This window comes from Hippopotamus amphibius, chromosome 2 (genome assembly GCF_030028045.1).
Source record: "Hippopotamus amphibius kiboko isolate mHipAmp2 chromosome 2, mHipAmp2.hap2, whole genome shotgun sequence".
NCBI classification, from domain to species: domain Eukaryota; kingdom Metazoa; phylum Chordata; class Mammalia; order Artiodactyla; family Hippopotamidae; genus Hippopotamus; species Hippopotamus amphibius.
The window spans coordinates 194,694,715-194,717,283 of NC_080187.1; the positions used below are offsets into that span (position 1 = coordinate 194,694,715).

General features: G+C 44.7%; 1 protein-coding gene across 1 annotated transcript in view; it reads right to left on the reverse strand.

Annotated features, from left to right (window-relative positions):
• MYO5C (myosin VC) overlaps nucleotides 1–22,569 on the reverse strand; it is a 96,696-nt gene that overhangs the window by 68,478 nt on the left and 5,649 nt on the right. Inside the window, exons 2-8 of the mRNA XM_057723964.1 lie at nucleotides 15,879–15,989; nucleotides 12,342–12,507; nucleotides 11,618–11,762; nucleotides 8,539–8,695; nucleotides 6,180–6,323; nucleotides 5,371–5,452; nucleotides 4,131–4,238 (exon numbers count right to left, since the gene is read on the reverse strand). Of these exons, the coding sequence (XP_057579947.1) occupies nucleotides 4,131–4,238; nucleotides 5,371–5,452; nucleotides 6,180–6,323; nucleotides 8,539–8,695; nucleotides 11,618–11,762; nucleotides 12,342–12,507; nucleotides 15,879–15,989 (913 nt within the window). The remainder of the gene's footprint in view (nucleotides 1–4,130; nucleotides 4,239–5,370; nucleotides 5,453–6,179; nucleotides 6,324–8,538; nucleotides 8,696–11,617; nucleotides 11,763–12,341; nucleotides 12,508–15,878; nucleotides 15,990–22,569) is intronic.

Consider the following 22,569-nt stretch of genomic DNA (forward strand, 5'->3'; position numbering starts at 1 on the left):
GGTTATGAGCATTCGAAACATGCCTAGTGCAACTGAGGAACTCAATTTTACAATTTCATTTTAATTAATGTAAACAGTCACTTGTGGCTATTGGTTACTGTGTTGGACAACACATGTTTAGAGACCATGAAATCAACACACAGCATGAGATTATTGGCTGTGGGGGTCACAGGATGATGGTAATCTCAAAGCTACAGTGAGTTCCATGCATGAATCCACTCCACAGCAGCAAACGGGCCTCTGAAGCCGGCTCAAGCTTCTTTGTCCGGCTGGGGGTCCTCAGGGGACGTCCATGTTTTAGACACACTGGGGTTGAAGCTGAGCTTCATGACTCCGCCCATGAGCCTTTTTCACAAACTGTAAGAAAACTCTAAGGAAACCATCAGCTATGCTCACTCTATCACCTAGGACAAAGGTCAGCAAATGTTTTCTCATTAGGCTTTGCAGGCTGTAGAGTCTATGTCACAAGTACTCAACTCTGCCACCATAGCATGAAAACAGCCATAGATCACACTTGAATGAGTATGTCTGTCTTCCAATAAAACTTTATTTACAAAAACAGGCTGCAGTCTGCCAACCTCCAGCTTAGGACATTTTTTAGTGATTCATGCATTGAAGTCATGCTTTCATTAAATGTGTACTGATCTCTCACACTGATAGAGCATGCCACAGTTCATATACCAGGAGACATTATCTCTTAATCCCACAACATCCCTAACAGCTACTGTGGTGGCTACTCTCCAAAGATGACCCCCATGCATCACCCTCCTATTGTTCATGCCCTGGGTCGCTCCTTCCTCGAGGGTCATGACTCTGAGCTGGTCCTATGCCCTGCTTTTGATTATTAGCACACGGCAGTAGTGATGCCGCACTGCTTCTGAGACTGATTCATAAAAAGACCCGCAGAGTCCACCTGAGCCTGTTGGAACTGGCTCTGGGAGAAGCTAGCCACATGTGCAGTCCATCTGTCCTGAGACCAGCATGCAGTGAGGAGGGCCACATGGAGAGAGAGAAATGCCTGACCAGCCCTCAGTATGTGTGGCCATCCCAGCCCATGTGACAGAAGAAGCCTTCAGCTGAGCCAGCCCCTGCCACCACCATACAAGAATCCCCAAGTGAGAACTGCCCAGGTGAGCCCAGTCAGCCCAGAATCACATGAGATAATAACAAATTGTCATTTTAAGCTACTAAGATTTGGGAAATAGCAACAGACAATTGAAACAACTGAGTATTTTCATTATCACCCCAGGGTACAGATGGGGAAACTGATGCCTAGAGACAATAATTGACCTGTGCGAGGCCACAGATCTATTTTATGACAAGTAGAGAAAACTGGAGCAAATTCATGACAACAGATAAGTACTAAATTGTAAGATCTAACGGTCAAGCACAGGCAATCGGAGAAGGAGGTCATCAGGCTAGCATCTTTAAATAACAGGCTTGATGGAAAGTAAGCAGGTGCAGAGTCTGTCGTCACCTTGCCAGCCACGCTGAGTCACTCGCTGAGACAGCTTCCTGGAAGGAGTGAACAGGACGACCCCAAGCTCTTTCTACCCAGCCCACTTCACACGGCACGGTGGGCAGCCATCACCTTTAACAGCCATGGGAGGCAGCAGCCTGTTACACTCTATCTCCCCACAAAATTTTGGGAGCTTTGTCTAAAACATCTTGGCCTGGTATACAGGGCTGGGACGAGGGTGAGGCCCAGGTGCCCAGGGCCAGCCCTGCATTCGCACCATCCTGAGAGCATGCACCCCTTCAACTCTGTACCCTATTTGTCTCTCTTGCCTCACTCTAGTCCTGGCCCTGCTGGCATGGACATCTGTAAAATAACCTAATTAGTTTGATAAAGTGGAAAAAGTTGCTGCTGCTAATCTCCAATAATTATGGAGGGTTTCATGGAGGAGGGGATGGTTTTGCTCAGAGGATGGTTAGGACTTGGATGACAGGGAATATAGAGGCAGAAAGCAGGCAGTAATACTTAGCAAGTACCTGCTACATGCTCAGCCTGGTGCCAGGGGCTTTCACATACATTTCCTTGCCAGTCGTCATGAGTGTGCTGTGGGTAAGGAATACGACCATTCTACAGATCAGGAAACCGAGTCTTAGGGTAACCTTTGTAGAGTCCTGTCAACTAGGTTTTGCATTCTTGCTTATTTGATCACAAAGCCCCCTCTTTTCCCCTACATCATTTCACAGTGAGATAAAACATTAGAGCCGGGATGGAGTATCCAGAAGGGCAGAGGTGGAAAGGGAGGACAGGTCCCCTGGGAGCCCTGCCAGAGTTAGACTGCCTATGCCCTCCTTGTGCTCCTTCTCAAGGGAGCATGTTACACAGAGATTGAAATTATGATTACTAGTATTTTATGAAAACGTTAAACAGCACCAAGAGTGCTTATCACATTATTAAAAACTATTCAATTTGCCCTTCTTCTTAAAGTGTTTTTTTTAGCTTTTTTATTTATTTATTTTTCATCTTTATTGGAGTATAATTGCTTTACAATGTTGTGTTAGTTTCTGCTGTACAACAAAGTGAATCAGCTATGTGTATACATATATCCCCATATCCCCTCCCTCTTGAGCCTCCCTCCCACCCTCCCTATCCCACCCCTTTAGGTCTTCACAAAGCATCGAGCTGATCTCCCTGTGCTCTGTACCAGCTTCCCACTAGCCATCTATTTTACATTTGGTAGTGTATATATGTCAATGCTACTCTCTCACTGCGTCCCAGCTTCCCCCCTGCTCCCCGTGTCCTCAAGTCCATTCTCTGTTTGCATCTCTATTCCTGTCCTGCCACTAGGATCATCAGTACCATTTTTCTAGATTCCATATATATGTGTTAGCATATGGTACTTGTTTTTCTCTTTCTGACTTACTTCACTCTGTATGAAAGACTCTAGGTCCATCTACCTCACTACAAATAACTCAACTTCATTCCTTTTTATGGCTGAGTAATATTCCATTGTATATATGTGCCACATCGTCTTTATCCATTCATCTGTCGATGGACATTTAGGTTGCTTCCATGTTCTGGCTATTGTAAGTAATGCTGCAGTGAACATTGCGGTACATGTATCTTTTTGAATAATGGCTTAAAGCGGTTTTGAAGGAGCAGACTGGATGGAAATTTTGCTTGGGAAAACATCTGGTTTTCATTCTCGATTACAGCACTGTGCTCATTTTGCCTATCACTCTGATATGTATAACCTCAAGTTCTCTGCCTTTTGCATTCAAATACCATCAGCTAGGCCACAACAATGAAAACAACTAAGTCTAAAAAGAGATGAATATTTTCTGTAAGATATAAAAATGGTCTACGGTCTCATACTGATCAGAAGCTTTGACTGGCAGTTATGTATGGATGTCTAGACTAATACAAAATGGGAAAGTGAATGGCTGCTTTTAGAAATGCCACTGTAGACAGTCTTTCCAAACTTGAGCTCCATGTGGGAAAGGTAAGGTGGGGGAAGATGAGAAGAGTACCTACTCCACCTGTGTCAGCGTCCTAGCAATCAAAGATTAGGTTTTCTGTATGAAAATGAAGTTTTTTAAGACCCTGAATGTAAATTCCAGTTCTTTTCTGTACTAGCCGCCTGACCTTGGGTAAATCACTTACCATATCTGTGCCTCAGTTTCCCTACTGTAAAATGGGGGAAATACCACCATCTACCTCATAAGGCAGTTGTAAGGTTTAAATGAATTAATACAGGTAACAAAGTGTTTAGAATGGTGCCTGGCACATAGTGAACTTCATATAGGTGTTGGTTATTTTACCATCATCATCAGGATATCTGTGAAGGCCAAGTAGGGTCAGCGTTACACTTCTGAACTGATTTGGACTTTGCTTTCCCCTGTCTTCTCTGTAGTCAGCCTGCAAGAACTTATGAGTATCCATGGGGCTTACAGCCCATGCTTCTCACAGCAAGCCAGTGAGCCTGAGCGTAAAGAAGTTGATTTCTAGATCTTTTAAGGGAAAAGCACCTTCTTGACCACTTGGCCTCCAAACGTGTTTTCTGATTGGCTCATCTTAAAATTAGAATTTATTAGGTGTCTTCAGAACACATGCATGCTGGGTATCCCAGCCTTTTTAGAAAAAATGGCCACTTCTGGGATAGGATGCTTTCACTTACCCAGTAGTGTGAAGGTCTTCTGAGTTTCTATCATGTCGGCTCTGTCATTCACGCCCTCGATGACGGTACTGCCCCCCATTCTTGTATAATTAAATTCTTCTGCACTCCCTGAAATCAAAAGTAAGATTGGGATGTCTGTGACAGAAATTTGAACATACATGTTTATCAGAAGCAAGAAGAGAAGTTCACGCTTAATGTGCTATATTAAGCACTTTACAAATGTTTTCCCACTTGTTCCTTAGAATTTTACATTGCTGACTCAGAAGCTGAGGCTCAGAAAAGTGAACTGGCCTGCTCACGGCCCCACAGCTGATGGCAGGTGGCAAGAATTAAAACACAGGCTGACTCCAGAGCGCATGATTTTTTTCCCATACCTAACAATTTTATACAGCATTACTGAGGTTTATTGAATGTACGATGAACTGTAGAAAACTTGGTAAGTTTTTATATACATATACCGTTATAAAAACATCACCACGGTCAAGATAATAACCATACACATGTCTAATATTTGAATAGTAGGTGACCCTTCAGAAAGCTCTTCCACGTTTGCTATTCACATTCTATTTGGCTGACAAGTTATGAATATTTTCATTATATGAAATCGGAAGAAACATAGCTTCTCCAAGTGCAAGTAAATTCTCCAGGGTTAGGGAGTATGCATTCAACTCCAACACACTAGACAGTTCTATCTACCAACGCACCACAGACAACCAAGTCAGTCGGAGAGCTGAGATATCACAGGAGTTGGGCCTAAAGGACAAATAGCTCATTAATTATGATTACAATTAATAATGATTTTGAGCCATCAAGGAAGTTCAAATTATGATAGAGGTACTCTGTCTCAGAAGACAGGGAAATATGTCTTACCTGTCAGAAAAATGACCATCCAAGGAAGTTCAGATAAAAAGAAAAGTTAGGGAACTTAGATCAGTAAGTCTGAGTGGTCAGAAGGCCTTCTTCAGGTGGTTCTAGCTAGAGGACCACAGTCACACTGGAGTTTTGAGAAGAACCCTGGAGTTGAAGGGTTCCCTATTCCTGGGTCCACCTTGCCCCTAACTAATCTGTCTCCTTAGTTAAATGCATCAATTCCACCCCTGGAACCCAAGGATCTTGTTTTTGGGCAGAATACTTCTTTTTTTTTTTTTTTAAAGTGATGCTATTATAAAAAGAAGAAATTAACCTAGAATTTAAATTCCTACATAAAAAAAGATTCTTCCATATACCATGCATTACGTACCCAATTTAAGATGTTTAAATTCCGACTGCTCTGCAGATGCACAAAGCTGATAGAAAATGTGGTAATTTCGTTCATTTTCTGACTGTAAAATAAAGTCCTTAAATTACACCAGTGCTTTACAATAAAAATGTGAAGTTTTCAACAAGAGGGCTTTAGATGGCTAATCAGGATTGACAGTCCTGCTCTCACGGACACCGACACCTATGTGTGTTTTTGCTGTGACCTAACCTCTTGCCTCCGCTGGCTCACAGAGGGAGAACTGGTGGCCCAAGATCACCTTCCAAGTAACCACCCTGTAGAAAATGTTATTAAACGAAAACATTCTACGAAATGGAAATAATGTAATTAGTATTAGTTGAAATTTTAAAGAAACTCCCTGCAATACAAGGTTTACTGTTACTCTCCTCCTGGGCCAAAACGATGAGAATTTTCTCCATTTTATGGACAGAGAGCTTTTCTCTTAAACCCTGCCTCACTAGATCTGATGCCATTTCCTTCCTGATACAAAAGTCAGTCTAACAGCTTTGTCTACTTCAAGTAGTTTTTGTGTTCTAGAAAGATAAACTTGATTTTTAAATGCTAAGGATTTAAGTGCCTAAAATTGAAAGTCGTAAACTTTTCCCTCAACAATATAATTCCACTGATATGGCAATTCATCAATTTTCATTTTTAAGAAAAAGGAAAAAAAATAACCCAAACTGCAAATGAAAGATAGGAAAACTCTATTCTTCAAGTCACAGAACAATGTAGGTTTCTAATGAATATATAAACGTGAACCATACTATAAAAGTTGGGGAAAAGATCCTTACTTGAAAGACTACTCTGGATTTCTCCAGCAGGTAAGTTCTCATGTTAGCTCCTATAATTTGATTTCTCTCATCAAAACTGATTTCTGTGTATTTCCCAAACCGACTGCTGTTGTCATTGCGGGTGGTCTTGGCATTTCCAACAGCCTACAAAACATAGTAACAACATTACAAAACCATTGCATCAATATTATTGGAGCAGTTATAGTAAAATCCAGTCCTGTATGCTGGGGAAAAGTCTGACTAGAGAGGGAGGCTGGGAGGCAGAGACTTGCAGGGAATAAGACACATCCTTGTAGCTCTCCTCAATCTTACTGGTACACACTGAGCAGGATCAGAAAACGCATGGGTTCTGATGTTTCATGGTTCCTTTTTTATCTGTGTGATGCTAGAAAGGTTATTTCATCTTTCCAAGTCTCAATTTCTCTATCTGTAACATGGAGATGTATGCATCTTACAGAGTTGGGAGGATTAAATGAGATGATACAAAATGCTTCAACTCATCTATTCCCAAAATATTAGTGATGCTCAAAGTCCACATCCTTCATCCAACCTTTATTTCTGTCCATATCCCTTACCACTTCCCTACTTGAACTTTCTACTCAACCAAAAAACTGTCCTCTCCTATCCCTCCCATGCTGAGCATGATTTTTGCTTTTTACTTCTACTCTTGAATTCTGTCTCTCTTCCTGCCCATCCCCTCTCCCTTTCTGGGCAGCCTCCATCTAGAAGTACCCTTCCTATGCACACACACTGCACTTCTGTCCAGGCCATCATGCTTTCAGACAACATATATTTACTGAGCACCTGCCATGGGCCACATACTCAGTAGGCAAAGGTGAACTAAGCAGACATGGCTCTGCTTCCACGGAGCTTACAATAGCAGATGAGACCAACCCTAAACAAATAACCACACAATATTATCCACTGGGCATTTAACAGCGTAGCGCTTCTTGACAACCTTTTTATTGCTATCTTGGATTGTGATTTTATCTTTCTATTTAAATTTAAAATATGTATGTTAGAGAAGTCTCAAAATTTGAGGATTAGACCTTATTCTGTTTTCATTCCTTACTGTATTATCTGGCACAGCGGCTTAAACAAAATAGGTGATCTGATAAATATTCACTGAGGATTCTGATTTGAGAAAACAGGGAGAGAGGGTCTAGGAATCTAACATTCTTAATTATTTGCTATGCTTCCAAATAAATCCAAACCAATCCTCTTCGCATTTTGCAAGGCAGCCAGAGTTGGCCTTTGGGCCCTCCCCTGAGCTGTCAGGTGCCCCTTCTTCCTTGAGGCTTGTCTCCTTATCCCTGGGTGCCATCGCGGTTGGCCTTGCCCAAACGTCTGAGCGTCTGAGCCAGTCAGTGGTGTGCTGACGAATCACTCTCAGGGAGGGGAGGAGGAAGAGCCTGGATACGTGACATTTGCAAATTTCTAAGGTGTAAATACTTCCACCATGACTGATTTCAAACTACCAAAGGTTTAATAATAACTTGCAAAAAAATTTCTGAATATTTAACAGTCAGCTCATGAAAGTTGGTGCTGGTTGGCTGGAGAACACCGTTGGTCTCAGTGTACCAGTTGTTCTGAGGTTGAGGAAATTTCCCCTGGGATACAAATGTAAACAGGAGACTCCTGAAATCCTGACGGTAGAATTTCTAGCCCAGCAGGTAGAGGAGAGAAGCCTTGGAAGCAGCAATCTCTGCCCCAATCTCCTTCAAATCCCACCGGAGAACAGACTTCCTGGCTCTTTCCTGCCCTCACTTCTTTTGTTTTTAAAAGAAGGGAACTCAAATTAGCAAGGACAACGCACAGGCATACCTCGAAGATAGGGTGGGTTTGGTTCCAGACCACCACAATAAAGCAAATGTCATAATAAAGCAAGTCACACAAAGTTTCTGGTTTCCCAGTGCATATAGAAATTATGTTTACACTATAGTCTATTAAGTGTAAAATCGCACTATGACTAAAAAAACAATGTACACCTTAATTTAAAAATATTTTATTGATAAAAAGTGCTAACTATCATCTGACCCTTCGGCAAGTTGTAATCTTTTTGTTGGTGGAGGGTTTAAAATATTGCGAGAGTTACCAAAACATGAGAGACGAAAGTGAGCACACGCTGTTGGAAAAATGCACTGATAGACTTGCTTGATGCAGAGTTGCCATAAACCTTCAATTAGTTTAAAAAGAAAAAGAAAAAAAAGAGGAAAAAGAAAAACAAGCAGCAATGTCTGCAAAGCACAATAAAGCAAAGCACTTAAAATGAGGTATGTCTGTATACACAAACCAGCCCGTATCTCCATACACGTGCCCCTGCCTCTGACCCCACTCCCCACCCCCACAGGGTACACACCTCAGTTATGGGGTTCGACGCCAGAACCTTGTCTTCCACGTGAGCGTTGCTGCTGGACTTGCTGACGGTGGCGAAGTACCTCATGGCATAGCGAGCGGATACTGTCTTTCCAGCACCCGACTCCCCGCTTACAATTATTGACTGGTTTTTATTATTTCTAAAACAAATAAATAAAAGGATCTTTTAAAATATTCATTTCTTCCTATTAGGTAATATATACTCATTAAGAAAAATGCAGATAAGCCAGAAGAAGGGGCTTTGTTTTATTACTCCAAAGTAACTGTTTTTAATATGCCATGAATTCCCCTCTGGTCTTTTTCTCTGGATCCTGCTGAACACACAACTTTGTTTCCTGCTGCGTTCCCTGTGTTGAGAGTCCCCAGGCCCAGATCGATGATCCACTGGGAGGACTCACAGGACCCAGCACATATTCATACTCATGGCTAAGATCTATTATACAAAGGATACAAAGCAAATCAGCAAAGGGAAAAGGCACACAGAGCAAAGTCCAGAGGAGGACAGGTGTAAACTTCCAAGAGTCCTCCCTCTCCCGGTGAAGTCACACAGGATGCACTCACTTCCTCCAGCAATGAATTATGACAACACACGGGAAACACTGTCTACCAGGGAAACTCAATAGAGACTCAGTGTCCAGGGTTTTTATCGCGGGCTGGTCACATAGGCACCCTCTGCAATCACACACCAAAATTCCAGATGCCCGGAAGGAAAGCAGGTATTCAGCAGGAACCACATTGTTCACAAAAACAGTTTAGGTACAGTGAGCCACTCTTAACAATTGGGAGATGGTGGGAACCCTCCTGAAATCCAAGTTCCCAGAGGTTCGCCACAGCCAAACTTGCAAGCACGTCTCTAAAGAGAGCAGTCTCAGGCCTATGTCAACTCTTTTCTGCATATCCCCACCTAGCATATAAAAACATTTTAAGATGTTATTTGGAGAGCAATTACTTGCAGTGTGCTTGGGAACATGTGTGCTCCATAAGCCAATATGCTCTGCTAATCAACTTAGAGATCTTAAAAAATGCATTAAACTTTTTGTTTCACAAGATTATGATGGTAGAATCTTCTTATATCCTGTCCTAGCACCACTTATATGCCAGGTGCTTGGTGAATACTTTACAGGAATTCTCGTTTAAGCCTCACAAAAATCCTATGCCACATACTGTATCCCCATTTTACAGATGAGTAGAACAGTGACTCAGCGAGGCACAGAACACCCAGACTCCCGATGAACACTGGAGAGGACCTTAGGGAGAGAGCTCCTGGTCCCAGAGAGGAAGCTAAGATGTTCAGGAGGTGAACGACATCCCCAGTGCCCCTCAGCCGCAGAGTGGGACTGGGGTTACTAAATCTGGGCTCTCCTGACTCCCAGTCTAGCATCAGCAAGTTCAATAAGAGCCTGCCTTATGTTCAGTTGTGCTGTTACAGTTAGACAGACCTCCAGAGGAAACTGGCTTTTCAAGCTTGAACCTGGCTCAGTCCTGCAGCTCCAACGAGCTCATGCTGCTGACCGCCCGGAGCAGCCCTGGCCTGTCAGGCTCTGAGCCACACAGACTCTAATCTTGCAGATGCGCTGGAGACCTGCAGGGGCCAGGGTAAATCCTAGAACCATGGGTGTTTTAGGGTTGGAATGAAACTTGCTGTGGCAGAAGCCAAGGTAACTGGCAATTTTTTTGGAACCTCCAGGATCAACCAACCAGCCGGCTTCCTTGCCCTCTACTCATGAGCTTTCACACTACCCTCAGGGCTCAGGAAAGCGGGGAGACGTTTACATCATTCATCATAGCAGCAGATTAGGGATGGCAGGTTCAAGTCCAGCTGGTGTTCTCAAGAGCAGAGCCTGGCTTGGCTCCCAGCCTCTGATGTGTTTGCAAAGGAAAGGGAGTCACACAGTCCTTCGTGGCCTGACAGGTGTATTGAGGCATGGAGGGCACCTGCTGAGACTGAGGATGTGGCGTTTGGGTGTCCAGGTTACTGGTTATTAATTGGTAATTCTCTACCCAACATTCATTCTCCCCCGCATCTTAGGAACTAGGCCCCTATTCTCAGTGGGCCTGCTGCTGCCCATATGGAAGACTACATATCCCAGCCTCCCTTGTGGCTACACTTGGTCATGTGAGTAGGTTCTGGCCAATGAGCTATGAGCAGAAGTGTTCTGTAGGGCTTCTGGGAGGGCTCCTTAACCAGGAGGGACATACCCCTCCCCCGGGACACTCCGTACCCTAGAAAAGAGAGACGACTGAGCACTGGCTTGGTCCTGAGGATGAGGGTCCTGTTCCAAGGATAGGGAAACTGGAAGGCACCGGGTCCCTGATGACTCGGTAGAGGTAGCGTGCTAGCCCTGGACCACCCATCAGAACTTCTCTGCAGGACAGAATCATGCATTTCTACCTTGATTAAGCCACCATTATTTTTTCCTGCTTATAAGCAGTAGAGCTTGGAATGGGTGATCTCTGAGCATCTAGCTCACAGATGAGGACCCTGAAGCTGTGGGAGATCAGGGCTGTGCCCCGGGTTATGCAGTAAATAGTAGCAGACCCAGGTACTGTGTCTCAGGTCTCATCTGTGAAATAAGGGCATGATGGCAGCTCAATAGACTTCACAAAGGTGTTCTGAGAACTTCACAGGCCATACAAAAGACAAGTGACAAAATTAGAATAAAACCCCCAATCTCCTAAAGCTAAAACCTGTGCTCATCTATCATTAGAGTCTGCCGCCTGGGATGGGTAAAAAGGCTTAAACATCTCATAGTGGAGAATAAATCAATTTTCTTCCAATCAAACATACTGCAAGAAAAGCATTGGCTATGATTCTCCGATTGGTAGGACTGACTTGACTACCTAGAAGGAGCAAAATCTAAACTTGGTTTAGACGGGTCAGTCACATATATATCAGTCATTTGCTACTCAGTACAGTCAGTCTGCTCTACCAAGCACCCCCAGGTCTGATTGATGGTCACTTTTAATGAGACCAAGACAAATGTCTCCCTACCCCTGTGAGGGCCCAGCAAATGCAGGAGCATTGGGAGAGTAAGAGGAAGCCCAGCCTGGCAGGAGGCTACCTGGCCATCTGCTTGTATGCCTCTTCTGCCACGGCAAATATGTGCGGGTCCATATCACCCATGTTCTGCCCGCTGTAGGCGTGGATGATGGCATCCCCATATATAGGCAGCTGCTTGTAAGGATTCATGGCCACCAAGATGATTCCTGAGGAAAGATATTAGATGCAGTGACAGGATTCTTACTGTTACCTCTTTCTCTAGGTTCTTTTGAGAAACCTCAGCTCTGCCACTTATTAACCCTTCTGTGTGACTTTGGGCAGGTCACTTAATGCTCTGAATCTCAGTTCCTTGCCAATGCCATCTATATTTCGAGGCTACTCTGAAGGTTAGATGAGATGACAGATGGCAATGCCCTAAAACTGAGAGGCTCTTACAATCTGTGGTGTAAACATAATGATAATATCATTGCCCAAAATAAGTAATAAACTTCTCACATCCAGTGAGAAACTCAAACACAAGCTTTATTCACATATATTTTCTTTGTAGTCCAATCTTAGTTTTTGTTGAAGACTCTCCTCATCTAGATACTTTATTTTATAACAAACTCTCTAAGATCAAATGTCTGTATCTTCTAGATAGAAATCTGGGCAAATGTTTAGGTGTGATTACACATTTTGAAAGAAGTCAACATTTCTAACATAAACATAAAACATAATCAGATGCTCTAGACAACAAGTATTAATTTTCAGCGTCATCCCTGCTCTCCTGGAATTGCTCTCCTTACCACTGTAGGTGTAAATGAGTTTGGATTCTGCAAAGCGGATTCTGAGATTGTGGAGCACCGCAGGCTCATGGAGATAGCTGAGGGCCGTGAGGTCATTCTCACCCACGAGGATGTCAGGATTCCGAAGTGGAGGCAGAGGTTCTGGATCAATGGAATAATCCAGCTCCTGTGGACAAAAATGAAATTAAAGTTCTGGAAGTAAATGATTTTTGGTGTTTCTGCTGAATCACTGTCCTCTTTTCCTATCTACCCCTCTTTGGAGTGATCCCTGATACTCTGAAAAACAAATTTATGTATAGCAATGAGAAAATAATCTTCATGGCTGACTTTTGGGAGCCAGGGGATCAAGGTATTAGCTGTATGCCCTAGGGTGTGTCACTCACCCTCTCTGGCTCTCCCTTCTCTCATCTGTGAAAAGACTGGCTGGACCAGATCAGGGGTCCTCAGAGCTAGAGAGGCCTCAATGAGGGGTGATGGGGACATTACATAGTCAGAGACCTGGGCATGCCATCCCAATTCTGCCACAGGGGCTCTACTTGTATGTGGTTTAGCTGCTGGGTGCCAAGAAAGTTTTCATTTGGAAACCAGATTCTGTTGCTAAAATGACTCAATGATCTAAGGTCTCTTGAAGCTCTAAGGTTGCTGAATCTCTGTTGGAAGCTGACATTCTTGGTGGTGAGAAGTGTCTAAAGGAGCCTGTGTGGGTTATGGTCTCCCTATGAGAGGCCCTCTGCACAGGTGACTCCTGTCTGCAGCCACCCGTGTTCCCAAGGGCTCATGTCTCCCCCTTCAAGGCTGCCTATTTCTTTTATCCTCAGCCCTGGGCTAAGTCACTGGCCCAGGATGGCCTCTCACCTGCTAGATTTCACCAATGTGTGTTCTGAAAGTAGCTGCCTGAGCAGAATGAAGGTGAGGTCAGCATGCCTTGTGGAACTTGCAGATGTCAGAGCATTAAGGGCCCTTATTACCACCTGTTCTACCTTCCTTCTACCAACCTATCTAGCTACCTAGCTAGCTACGTCAGGTCTTAGTTGTGGCATGCAGGATCTTCATTGCAGCATGCGGGATCTTTAGTTGCAGCATGTGGGATCTTTAGTTGCAGCATGTGTGCTCTAGTTCCCTGACCAGGGATTGAACCCTGGCTTCTGCATTGGGAATTCAGAGTCTCAACCACTGGACCACCAGGGAAGTCCCCTTTCTTCAGTTTCATTTCACAGCTTGGAGAAGTGACTTGAGCAAGGTCACCAGCAGGCTTGTTTCCCTTCCACCTTCCCAGGCTGCCTTCCTTTCCACACCTGGTCCTGGACCAGCTGCACAAAAGTGACCCAGCTGCCTCTCAGCAAGAGCCCATGCTGCAGTCTCTATGCCAAAGTACTCAGCACTGCTTTTTCATTTGATCCTCAAAACTGCTTTCCAAGGAGGACACGGCATCCCTAACTAAGAGTTAAAGAGACAGGCTCAGTGAAGTTAAGCTCCTCGTCCAAGGTCACACAGTTAATATGGGTCTGGCTGACTCTGAAGCCTGCGTCATGATGCCTCCAGTCAAGGCTGACAGGGGCTCGGTTTGCTGGTTGGCTGGACTGTGTTCCATAAGGAGAGCAGCTCAGGGCAGCCCAGGACATCTGGGCATGGATCCTCACAGCAGCTGCCTGCTCGTTATCAATGCAGTATATTTGTGGACCTGCCCCAAGCACGATATGCTTAACCTACACTTTGGAGAAGAAGATAAAGTGCTGCTCATACGTAATTTGTACTTTTCCTGAGTTTTTCTGTTATCTGTTTCAAATCAACAACCTCCTTTTCCAGTTCAGCCATTGTGCGCGTGCATGTGTGTGTGTTTCATGTGTGAGAGAAACAGAAGGAAAGAGAGAGAAAGACAAACAGAACAGACAGTCTTTGGGGGGTGGGGGGAGTGAGAATACGAAGAACATGAGATTGACGGTTGGAGACAGAGATGATATTTTCTTACACAAAGCAGGCTTTGTCCTTCTTGGTAATAGACAAAGGGTTAAGTTAAAGAGCAGTCTGGCCACCTGCCATCTTACCTGCCTCTCCCCCTCCTCCTCCAGGCAGCTGGTTCAGGGCCAGGAATGTCACCACCTGAAGCCCTGCTCATATTACTAAAGCAGCAAACTGCCACTGCTTCGGCTGCTGCCCTGAGATTTTTCTCCCCAAAGCCATCTGATACCTAGTCAGAACCTTGACTGTGCACAGGAGATACTCAACAAATGCCCCCAAGGAGTTTCTGATGGGAAAGGAAAGGCTAAAAATGGAAACAGCAGCTCCTCTGCCTTGTCCTTTGCATTTGCACACACCCCCAGAGGTGATCTCATCTGATCTTCAGCAGCCCTGTGATGAGCTGTTATTCACTCCATCTGACACGTGAGGAAGCCGAGGGGCTCAGTGTCACAGACTTAGTGAGTGGCTGTGGCAGGATTTGAACCCAAATAGTCTGATTCTAGAGGATGTGCCTTGAACTGCTATGTTTGTCTCCCTTCCCAGGATCTCAGGAAATGACTCCAAATACAGAACAGTCTGATTGGCAGTATTGTGTCCTGTCTCTGCAGAGACCATTTCCATGCCGTGGAAGTTCCAGCATTTTAATATTCATGTGATATTCCCCAGACTAATTGTGACATCCAGATGGACCATGAATCATCTGTCCAGCTCTGCATCCAGATACTTGATTCTAAACACCCAAGGTCAGCCTAGCTATGGGTCCAGCGGGGTGGCATTACAGTTACGACGGAAAGGATGACTCACGATGGATATGTAAAGCAAAGGTGAAGCCTGCAGAAGCTGATCACCAAAAACCATGACCAGCGTTTGAGAGGAACTCTTTATGAGCACGCGCCACCCTGGGGACAACTGCTCATCCTGCAGCTCATCCTTTGCCTCTTCTTAGCCACTCAGGTACCACAGAGCCTCCTCATAACATCATACACAGCTGGCTCTTCCCGTCCCCCATCCCATCTCCCATCACTCCTCCAACTGCCCTGTCACGCTCCCTCCTGGAAGTCCCAGTTCCCCTGTTTCTATCCATCCATAGACTGACTCTCTCTGTTCTCCTCCCACACCTCCCTCCCCCTTCCTGTTTTCTATCTCCCGTCTTGTATGTCTCCTCCTCTTCCCATCTTGATGTTTTTCTCTACCAGTTTCTGTCTTGGGCTCAGACTACTTCCTCTGATCCAAGTTTCTCATCCTCATCCAATATCTGTGCTGAGACCCATGAAATCAAAATAATCACTTTTCAGCATTCTCCCAACAACGCTGAATCCCCAGAAAGGCAGCACAGAGCACAGACCTGTTCACTGCATCTCATTCTAGAGAGAGGCCCAGCTGATGTATGGCACTTTATGTCTTCATTAGGCTAGTGGAGGGTGAGTGCAGAGGGGTAGAAACACACAGGTGGATCCACAGCACCAGCTGGCCATTTGAGGCCCCTCATGTGCCCCCCACCCTGGGCTGCTCCCCTCCCCAACACACCCCACAGCTACTCCTTTATATATCATGGTAGCTACGACCAAGGACTTTCACCATTCCATCCTCCAGCAGGAGTCGCAGGACTTTGTCACCAACTCTATAGTCCTTCACTATCTCCGCAGACTTCCAAACTTCTTCATGATCGGGAATCCAAACCCTGTTGAACTGACCAACAGAATAAGACAGGCTTAATTTCAACACTTTAAAAGCAAAGCACAAATCTTTAGATGATTAGACTCAGGGAAGTTTTTTCCTGTCCAGTACGTCAGCAAATTCATGAGAAATACTTTTACTTAATTTTTGTTTATGAGGTAATCTTTAGTGTATCTGCAATGCACCTAATGCAGCTGCTTCATTTCACAGGTAAAAGAATTCCTAAATACATCTCGAAAATGGAAAGCCTGGGAGTGGAAAGGAAATCTCTGAGCACTGTTTACAAGAGTTGGGACAGAGGGATTTGGTTCACCACTGATGGACTATGGGGCTCTGGGCCAAATACTTAACTTCTTGTGCTCATTTTTCTCATCTATAAAATGGGCATAACAATACTTACTTCATGGGTTTGCTGGGAAATTAAATAAGACTGTGTTAGCTGTGTAGCTGACAGCACTTTGCACAATGCTGTGGAAGTAGTGTTACAGCAGCGCTATCACAGTCTTATCACACTGGGCAGCAGCCAGGGATTTTCACCGTGGGAAATGTGGGAGTCCTGAGCTCCGTTTTCCACTGGGCTCCATGCTGATGTGCAAGTCCTTAGGCAGAACCACGTTGCTATGTACTGAACTGTCCCCCCGAAATTCATATGTTGAAGCCCTAATCCCCAATGTGAATATACTTGGAGATAAGGTCTTTAAGAGGTAATGAAGGTTAAATGAAGTCATAAGGCCCCGATCAGATAGGATTAGTGTCCTTACAAGAAGAGATACCAGGGAGCCTGCACACACACTCTCTCTCCACCTGCATGCACAGAAGAAAGGCTGTGGGAGTTCACAGTGAGAAGACAGCTGTCTGCACCCAAGGGGAGATGCCCTCACCAGACACCAACCCTGCCAACACCTTGATCTTGGACTGCCCAGACTCCAGAACTGTGAGAAAATAAATGTCTGTTGTCCAAGCACCCAGTCTGTAGTATACTGTTATGGCAGCCTGAGCTGACCAATACCCACATCTAATATTCACACTCACACACTGGGAGGCAGGCTCACTCTCCAGAATTCACCAGTGACACCTGAATGCTGCTTGAGATAAACACCAAGTGACTGCCATGTCCTTGTAGTGCAGCTGTCATGGGGCCCCATGAACCATTCTTCTCTCTTCTCCACGCATGCTGTCAGCATCATGCACTGACTGCTCTTGCTTTCACCCCGATCCCACATCTCACATTCTCCTCTGGTCCATCTACTCATTTGTTTGTTCATTCACTCTTTCATTCATTCATCCATCCATTAATTAATTAATGGTTAATTATGGTTAATTGGGTTACATAGGTGTTAAGCACTTTTCAAACCTCAGAGAATGCACACTTAAGATTTGTACATTTCATTGTCTGGAAATTTCACACGAAGAACTAAACAAATATGAAACTCTTAACAATATGCATACTAAAATACTTAGGAGGACACGTATTGATGTAATTACCCTAAAATGCTTCAAAAAATAAGATGGGCTGAGGACTGAAGTATAAAAAGATGGATAGACGTAATATAACAAATATGGTAAAATACTCATGCTAGAATCTCGGTGGTGGGACAGATGCTCAGTGTAAAGTTTTCTCAACTTTTTTGTATACTTTAAATTTTCATAATAAGATGCTGAAGGATAAAAAGAATAAGTATAAAACAAAATTCAGGGTGCCAGGACTAGACTAGGACAAAGTTGGTTGAGCACGTTTATTAATCTATTAGTTAATATATGCTGCCTCACTTATCAAACAAAAAATATATGTATAGCATTGGTTGGATATCACTCATGACTCCCTAAGTTGTTTGGGTTGCTTTCATTCTTGACAGCTGGCTCAGAGCAGGAACTCGCTGAAATGTGGAATGGGATGAGTCATATTTGTGAGGGGTGGGAAGGAGAGAGAGAGAAAATGGAAGAATGACCTGGCGGGTGATGACACACACTTAGAGACACACGCCTACACAAACAGGCGGACAGAAGCCTCACAAGCACAGACACACACCCCCCCACACTCCACACATACTCGTTGCCATGGGCTACTATTTTCCACATCAGGTCTGCTATTGAAAGTATCTATTGTTAACCTCATAAAGCTGGAATCATTAATACATTTTTATGGGATATTTTAATGATAAGCGGGAATATCCGATTTATCAAAAATTGGCCACTATAGAATTTTATAGCTGAAAGAGTCCCAGGAGGTTGTCTACTTCAAGTTGTCTGTCAAATTTCTTTTTAAAGCTTGCTTCAAATGCCCACCATGTTCTGCAGCTGAGGTCCCTCAGGCCCTTCCATGGAAACCTGGGGCTCTGAGAAGTGATGCAAAGTCACAAGCTAACCCAAACCTTTTGTTTTACTGATCCCAAACTCAAGCCCAGAGAGGTCAATAACTCACCAAACACCACACAGAGAATCTCAAAGCCCAGGACTTCACGGAGCCAGGGCTTGGGACTCCTTCTTTGAACTACTTGTTAATTATATGAGTCTGGCCCTGAAAATAATTCTGAACTCTCAGCTGCAACCAGCTACTTGAGAGTGCACACGCTGGTTTGTTTCAGCTAAAAGCAGCATTATGTGTAATAGGACACATGGAATCAAAAGTCTGCCTCTCTTCCGGCATGACCACAAATGGCCTCCTCAGCCCCGGGTTCCCCAGGCTGCCCACACCCCGCCCGGCCTGGTGCCTCTGCCAGCAAGGCTGTCGGCTGTTTAGGGCCCCGCAGCTGAGACCCAGCCTGGTAAGTAAACATGCCCAAGTTCACCCGGTTCCACCTCAGTTACACCCATTTGGTCCCTCCCTCCTGCCTCACATTCCTCAACCCACAAGGCAACGCTTCAAACTGGAGGGAGAGCTAACTTTGCCGCATTTGGACAAACAATGTGACCAGCTCTCATATGACCTCCCTAGGGTGGCTCCTTCCTGTGGGGCAGGAGCTTCCGGACTCAGGTCGGACTCAGGTTGCTTGCCAAGCCCGCCGGGGCCACCTGCAGCGGGGCTAGGAGAGAAGAGAGGCCCACCTCCCACTCCTTTCCTGCGACTCGTCCCCCGTGGAGGGAGATCATGGTGTATCCAAGTCCGGGAAGGCGTGGGAATGAGGCAAAGGCTTCAGGAGCATTGACCCTCAGGAAATGACATGTCCTCAGGAACAGGCCAAATCTGCCCACCCACAAGCTCAGATGAGATGAGAGTGACATCTTCTCACGTCTCCCGCCTATTTAAGGGATCTACCGGCATTAGCCACAGAAATGGCTTGGAGACTTTACATGGCGTATGGGATGACAGGGGTTTCTTCCTAGCCAGTCTTTTCTTCTCTGGACTGGAAGGGGGTCTCCTTGTTCTCAGTCAGCCAGGCCAGAGCAGCAACATCAAACTCCCTCTCTTCCTCCTCCTCTTCATTCATTACTCCAGGCCTTCCCAGCTCCCCAGCTTCCTCCCGTGTCTCCCAAGGTCCTTCCCAGCCTCTCCCCATGACAGGCTGTTTCTGCAGAGTTTCACCCATTCCCACAGCTTCCACAGCTGCCTTGGCACCTGAGCACCACTGAGGCTCCCAGCCCAGATCTCTCAGTGGATCGAGACTACATTTCCAATTGTCTCCCAGACGTCAGCCCCGAAGTGTCCTCTGACACTCCCAAACCCCAAGCTTGAGTGATCATTATGCCTGTCCCAAACTCGATCTTCCTCCTCAGTTCTCCTGCCCCTCAAATCAGAAACCTGGGACAGCGCTGAGCACCCTCTCCCTCCTTCCCTTCACCCCCAACAACCAAATGTTTATCAGGTGCTAGAGCACCTGTATCTTAAACAGGTCTCACCTGTCTGCCCCATCCACCCCCAATGCCATGGCCATCAGTCAGCTCCCCCTGTGCTGCTCCCACCAGTCTTCTCTTGATGGGTACCACAGCCTGCTGAGTGCTTCCTCAACCAGGCTGAGTACCCATTTCTGTGGACATACAGATTCCTTTACCCACACCTGAATCAGAATTTCCATGGGTGGGGCCTGGCAAGATGAAAGCTCTAAAAGTTTCCCTGATGGATTCTGATGAATAACCAGGCCTGGGAGCCACCGTTCTCGCCAGTTTTCCTACTCAGGCCTCACCTGCTTTTCAGTCCATCCTCTGCTTGCTGCCACCCAAACCACTAGCAGCTTTTAGAACATGCCAAGCTTTTCCTGGCTCTCTGCTGTGCACTTCTGTTCCTTCCACCCCCGTTGCCATCCCTCCTCTCCCCACAGGTAAGCAAATGGTCCAAGAGTCAGCTCAAGACTCCCACCTGTGGTACTTTCCTCACCACCCTTACCCCAGGCAGAACTGGATGTTTCCTCTTCAGCACTCTCTCTGCCCCTCCCCAGGTTTCTGGTAGCTTCCCATCTGCCCTACTGGCATGTGAGCTTCAAGAGCCTTGTCTTTGTGCCCTGGAATTCAATACGACTACTTTACCATGGCTAGCACTCCATAAAAACATCCACTAAACAAAAATTCAAATTCCAAGTAGCTGTACCAATAAACTTGGTATTTTAGTCTTTATGTCCACTTTTATACTCTTTTGAACTACCCATATATAACACAATAGATAGATCTAATTTTCCACGGTGGTTAATGATATATAGAAGTCTAACAGCTGCTTAGAATGGCCAAATGGAAAATTATTAAACTGAGTTTTGACCTTATTTTAGACAGAGGCCCCGGACTGCATTTCTCTTGAACTTGCATATCTGAGTTTCAGCAGAACTGCTGTGAAGAGGTCTTGTGAGTTCTTCAAGCACAAAGAAGAGAAATAGACGGGTGAAGGATAATATAATTTGTGAATCTGTGGCTAAAACCTGAGTCCTGATTAATTAGAAAGAGCAGTTTAAGAAAAGTCGTTAGAGGCATGCGACATACTGCCTCACCCTCCATTCATCACATTCACCAATAACTTAGGTAAAAGTCCAGACCACATGTGTACCAAACACGCATATAAAATGGTTAGCTGAAGATGATCAAGGTACAAAAAAGTTTAAAAAGAAAAGGATCAAAAAGGTTTTGACAAGCTGCAGAACACTAAACACTAAAGAACAAGTTGGAAAATTTAATAGGAATAAATGTAAAGTCCAATAGTTAGGTACCAAAAATTAACTGTATTACAATAGCATCAATATAAAAACCAACTAATTTTATTAAGCATTATGTATCAGGTATTGTGCTAAGGATTTCACAAAGGTTATTTAATCCTTACAATGACTGATAAGACTTAAATCCATTCTACAGGTGTGGAAACTCAGAGAAGTAACTTGCTCAATGCCATCCAGTTCGTCAGCAGCAGAACCGAGATTTAACCCCAGCCACTCTGCATGTGCATTCCAGGGGCAGCATGTAGCAGCTGTGCTTAAAGCAGAACACTAACTTAACGCTTGTCTGCACTGAGTGCAGCTAACAGGAGGTTGCAGCCCCAGAGGATGCACAGTACTCTGGCTGAGCAGGCCAGATATAGAGAATAGTGCCACTAAGATGGGCATCGAGGAACTGAAATTCACCCAGAGGATGGTGGCCTTGATGTGAAGGGTCTGGAATGACGCTATAAGAGGAAAAAGTTGGTGGTACTGTCACTCTCCTCAAGCTCTCAGTCCTACCCACATCTCATTCTAAAGAGCTCCATGTTTTCAACTCCTGCCACCCAGCCTCAGGTCCACCATTCCCTTCTGAAGCTATTCCATGCCTGGTGCCTTTCTTACATCCTCAGATTCCAGTTGTCCACCAGTTCCCTCCCTTCAGCCTGTGACCATGCCAAGGTGTCCCCTCTCTCCCTCACAGTTCTCCTAAAGGAGAAACAATGCTAAGGACCTCCTGGTGGTCAAATCTAATGACACTTCCTCAGCCTTCATCCCCCTTAACTCCTCTGCAGCTATAAAACTGACTGTTGAATTGTTAGTTATTGATAAGCATGGTCTTCTTACTTTGCATATTTTATATGTTTATGATCATGAAGATACATTTTTGTGCCTTCATTTTCCATGTAACATAAACATTTTCCCATGTTGTTATGAATTCTTTATAAGCAGCATTTTCAATGGCTTCAGACTATTCTATTCTTCTATCTATAATTCACTTAACTCTAGCCCTCTTGCTGAACATTGGGGTTGGTTCCATTTTAGTTGTTAGAAGGAATAATCTGATAAATAACCAGATGTCAGAGAAGGCAACTATGAAATGGATGGACTTTCCAAAAATCCTCTGTGTGTGGGTGAGGAAAGGTCAGATGCCTTGAAGACAAGAAAGATGATAAAGGTCGCTGAATAAGGTGGCGGTGGTAGGAGGCATTAAGAAGATAGGCTTTTAATTCTAGCTCCATCGCTTCTATGTAACCTTAGGCAACTTAACCTGAGTCATTTGTAAAAATGGGATCGCCATATCTAACACATGGCATTGTTTAGTCAGATTAAATGAGAGATGTTCTAAGGATAAAGTTAACAAAATTCTGAGGATGGCATCTGGCCCATAAAAAGCACTTAGTGACTATAAGATAAAAGTAACCATCATCAACATCATCATCGTCAAGACCACAGCTCTTTCTGAAAGCAGAAAAACTCAT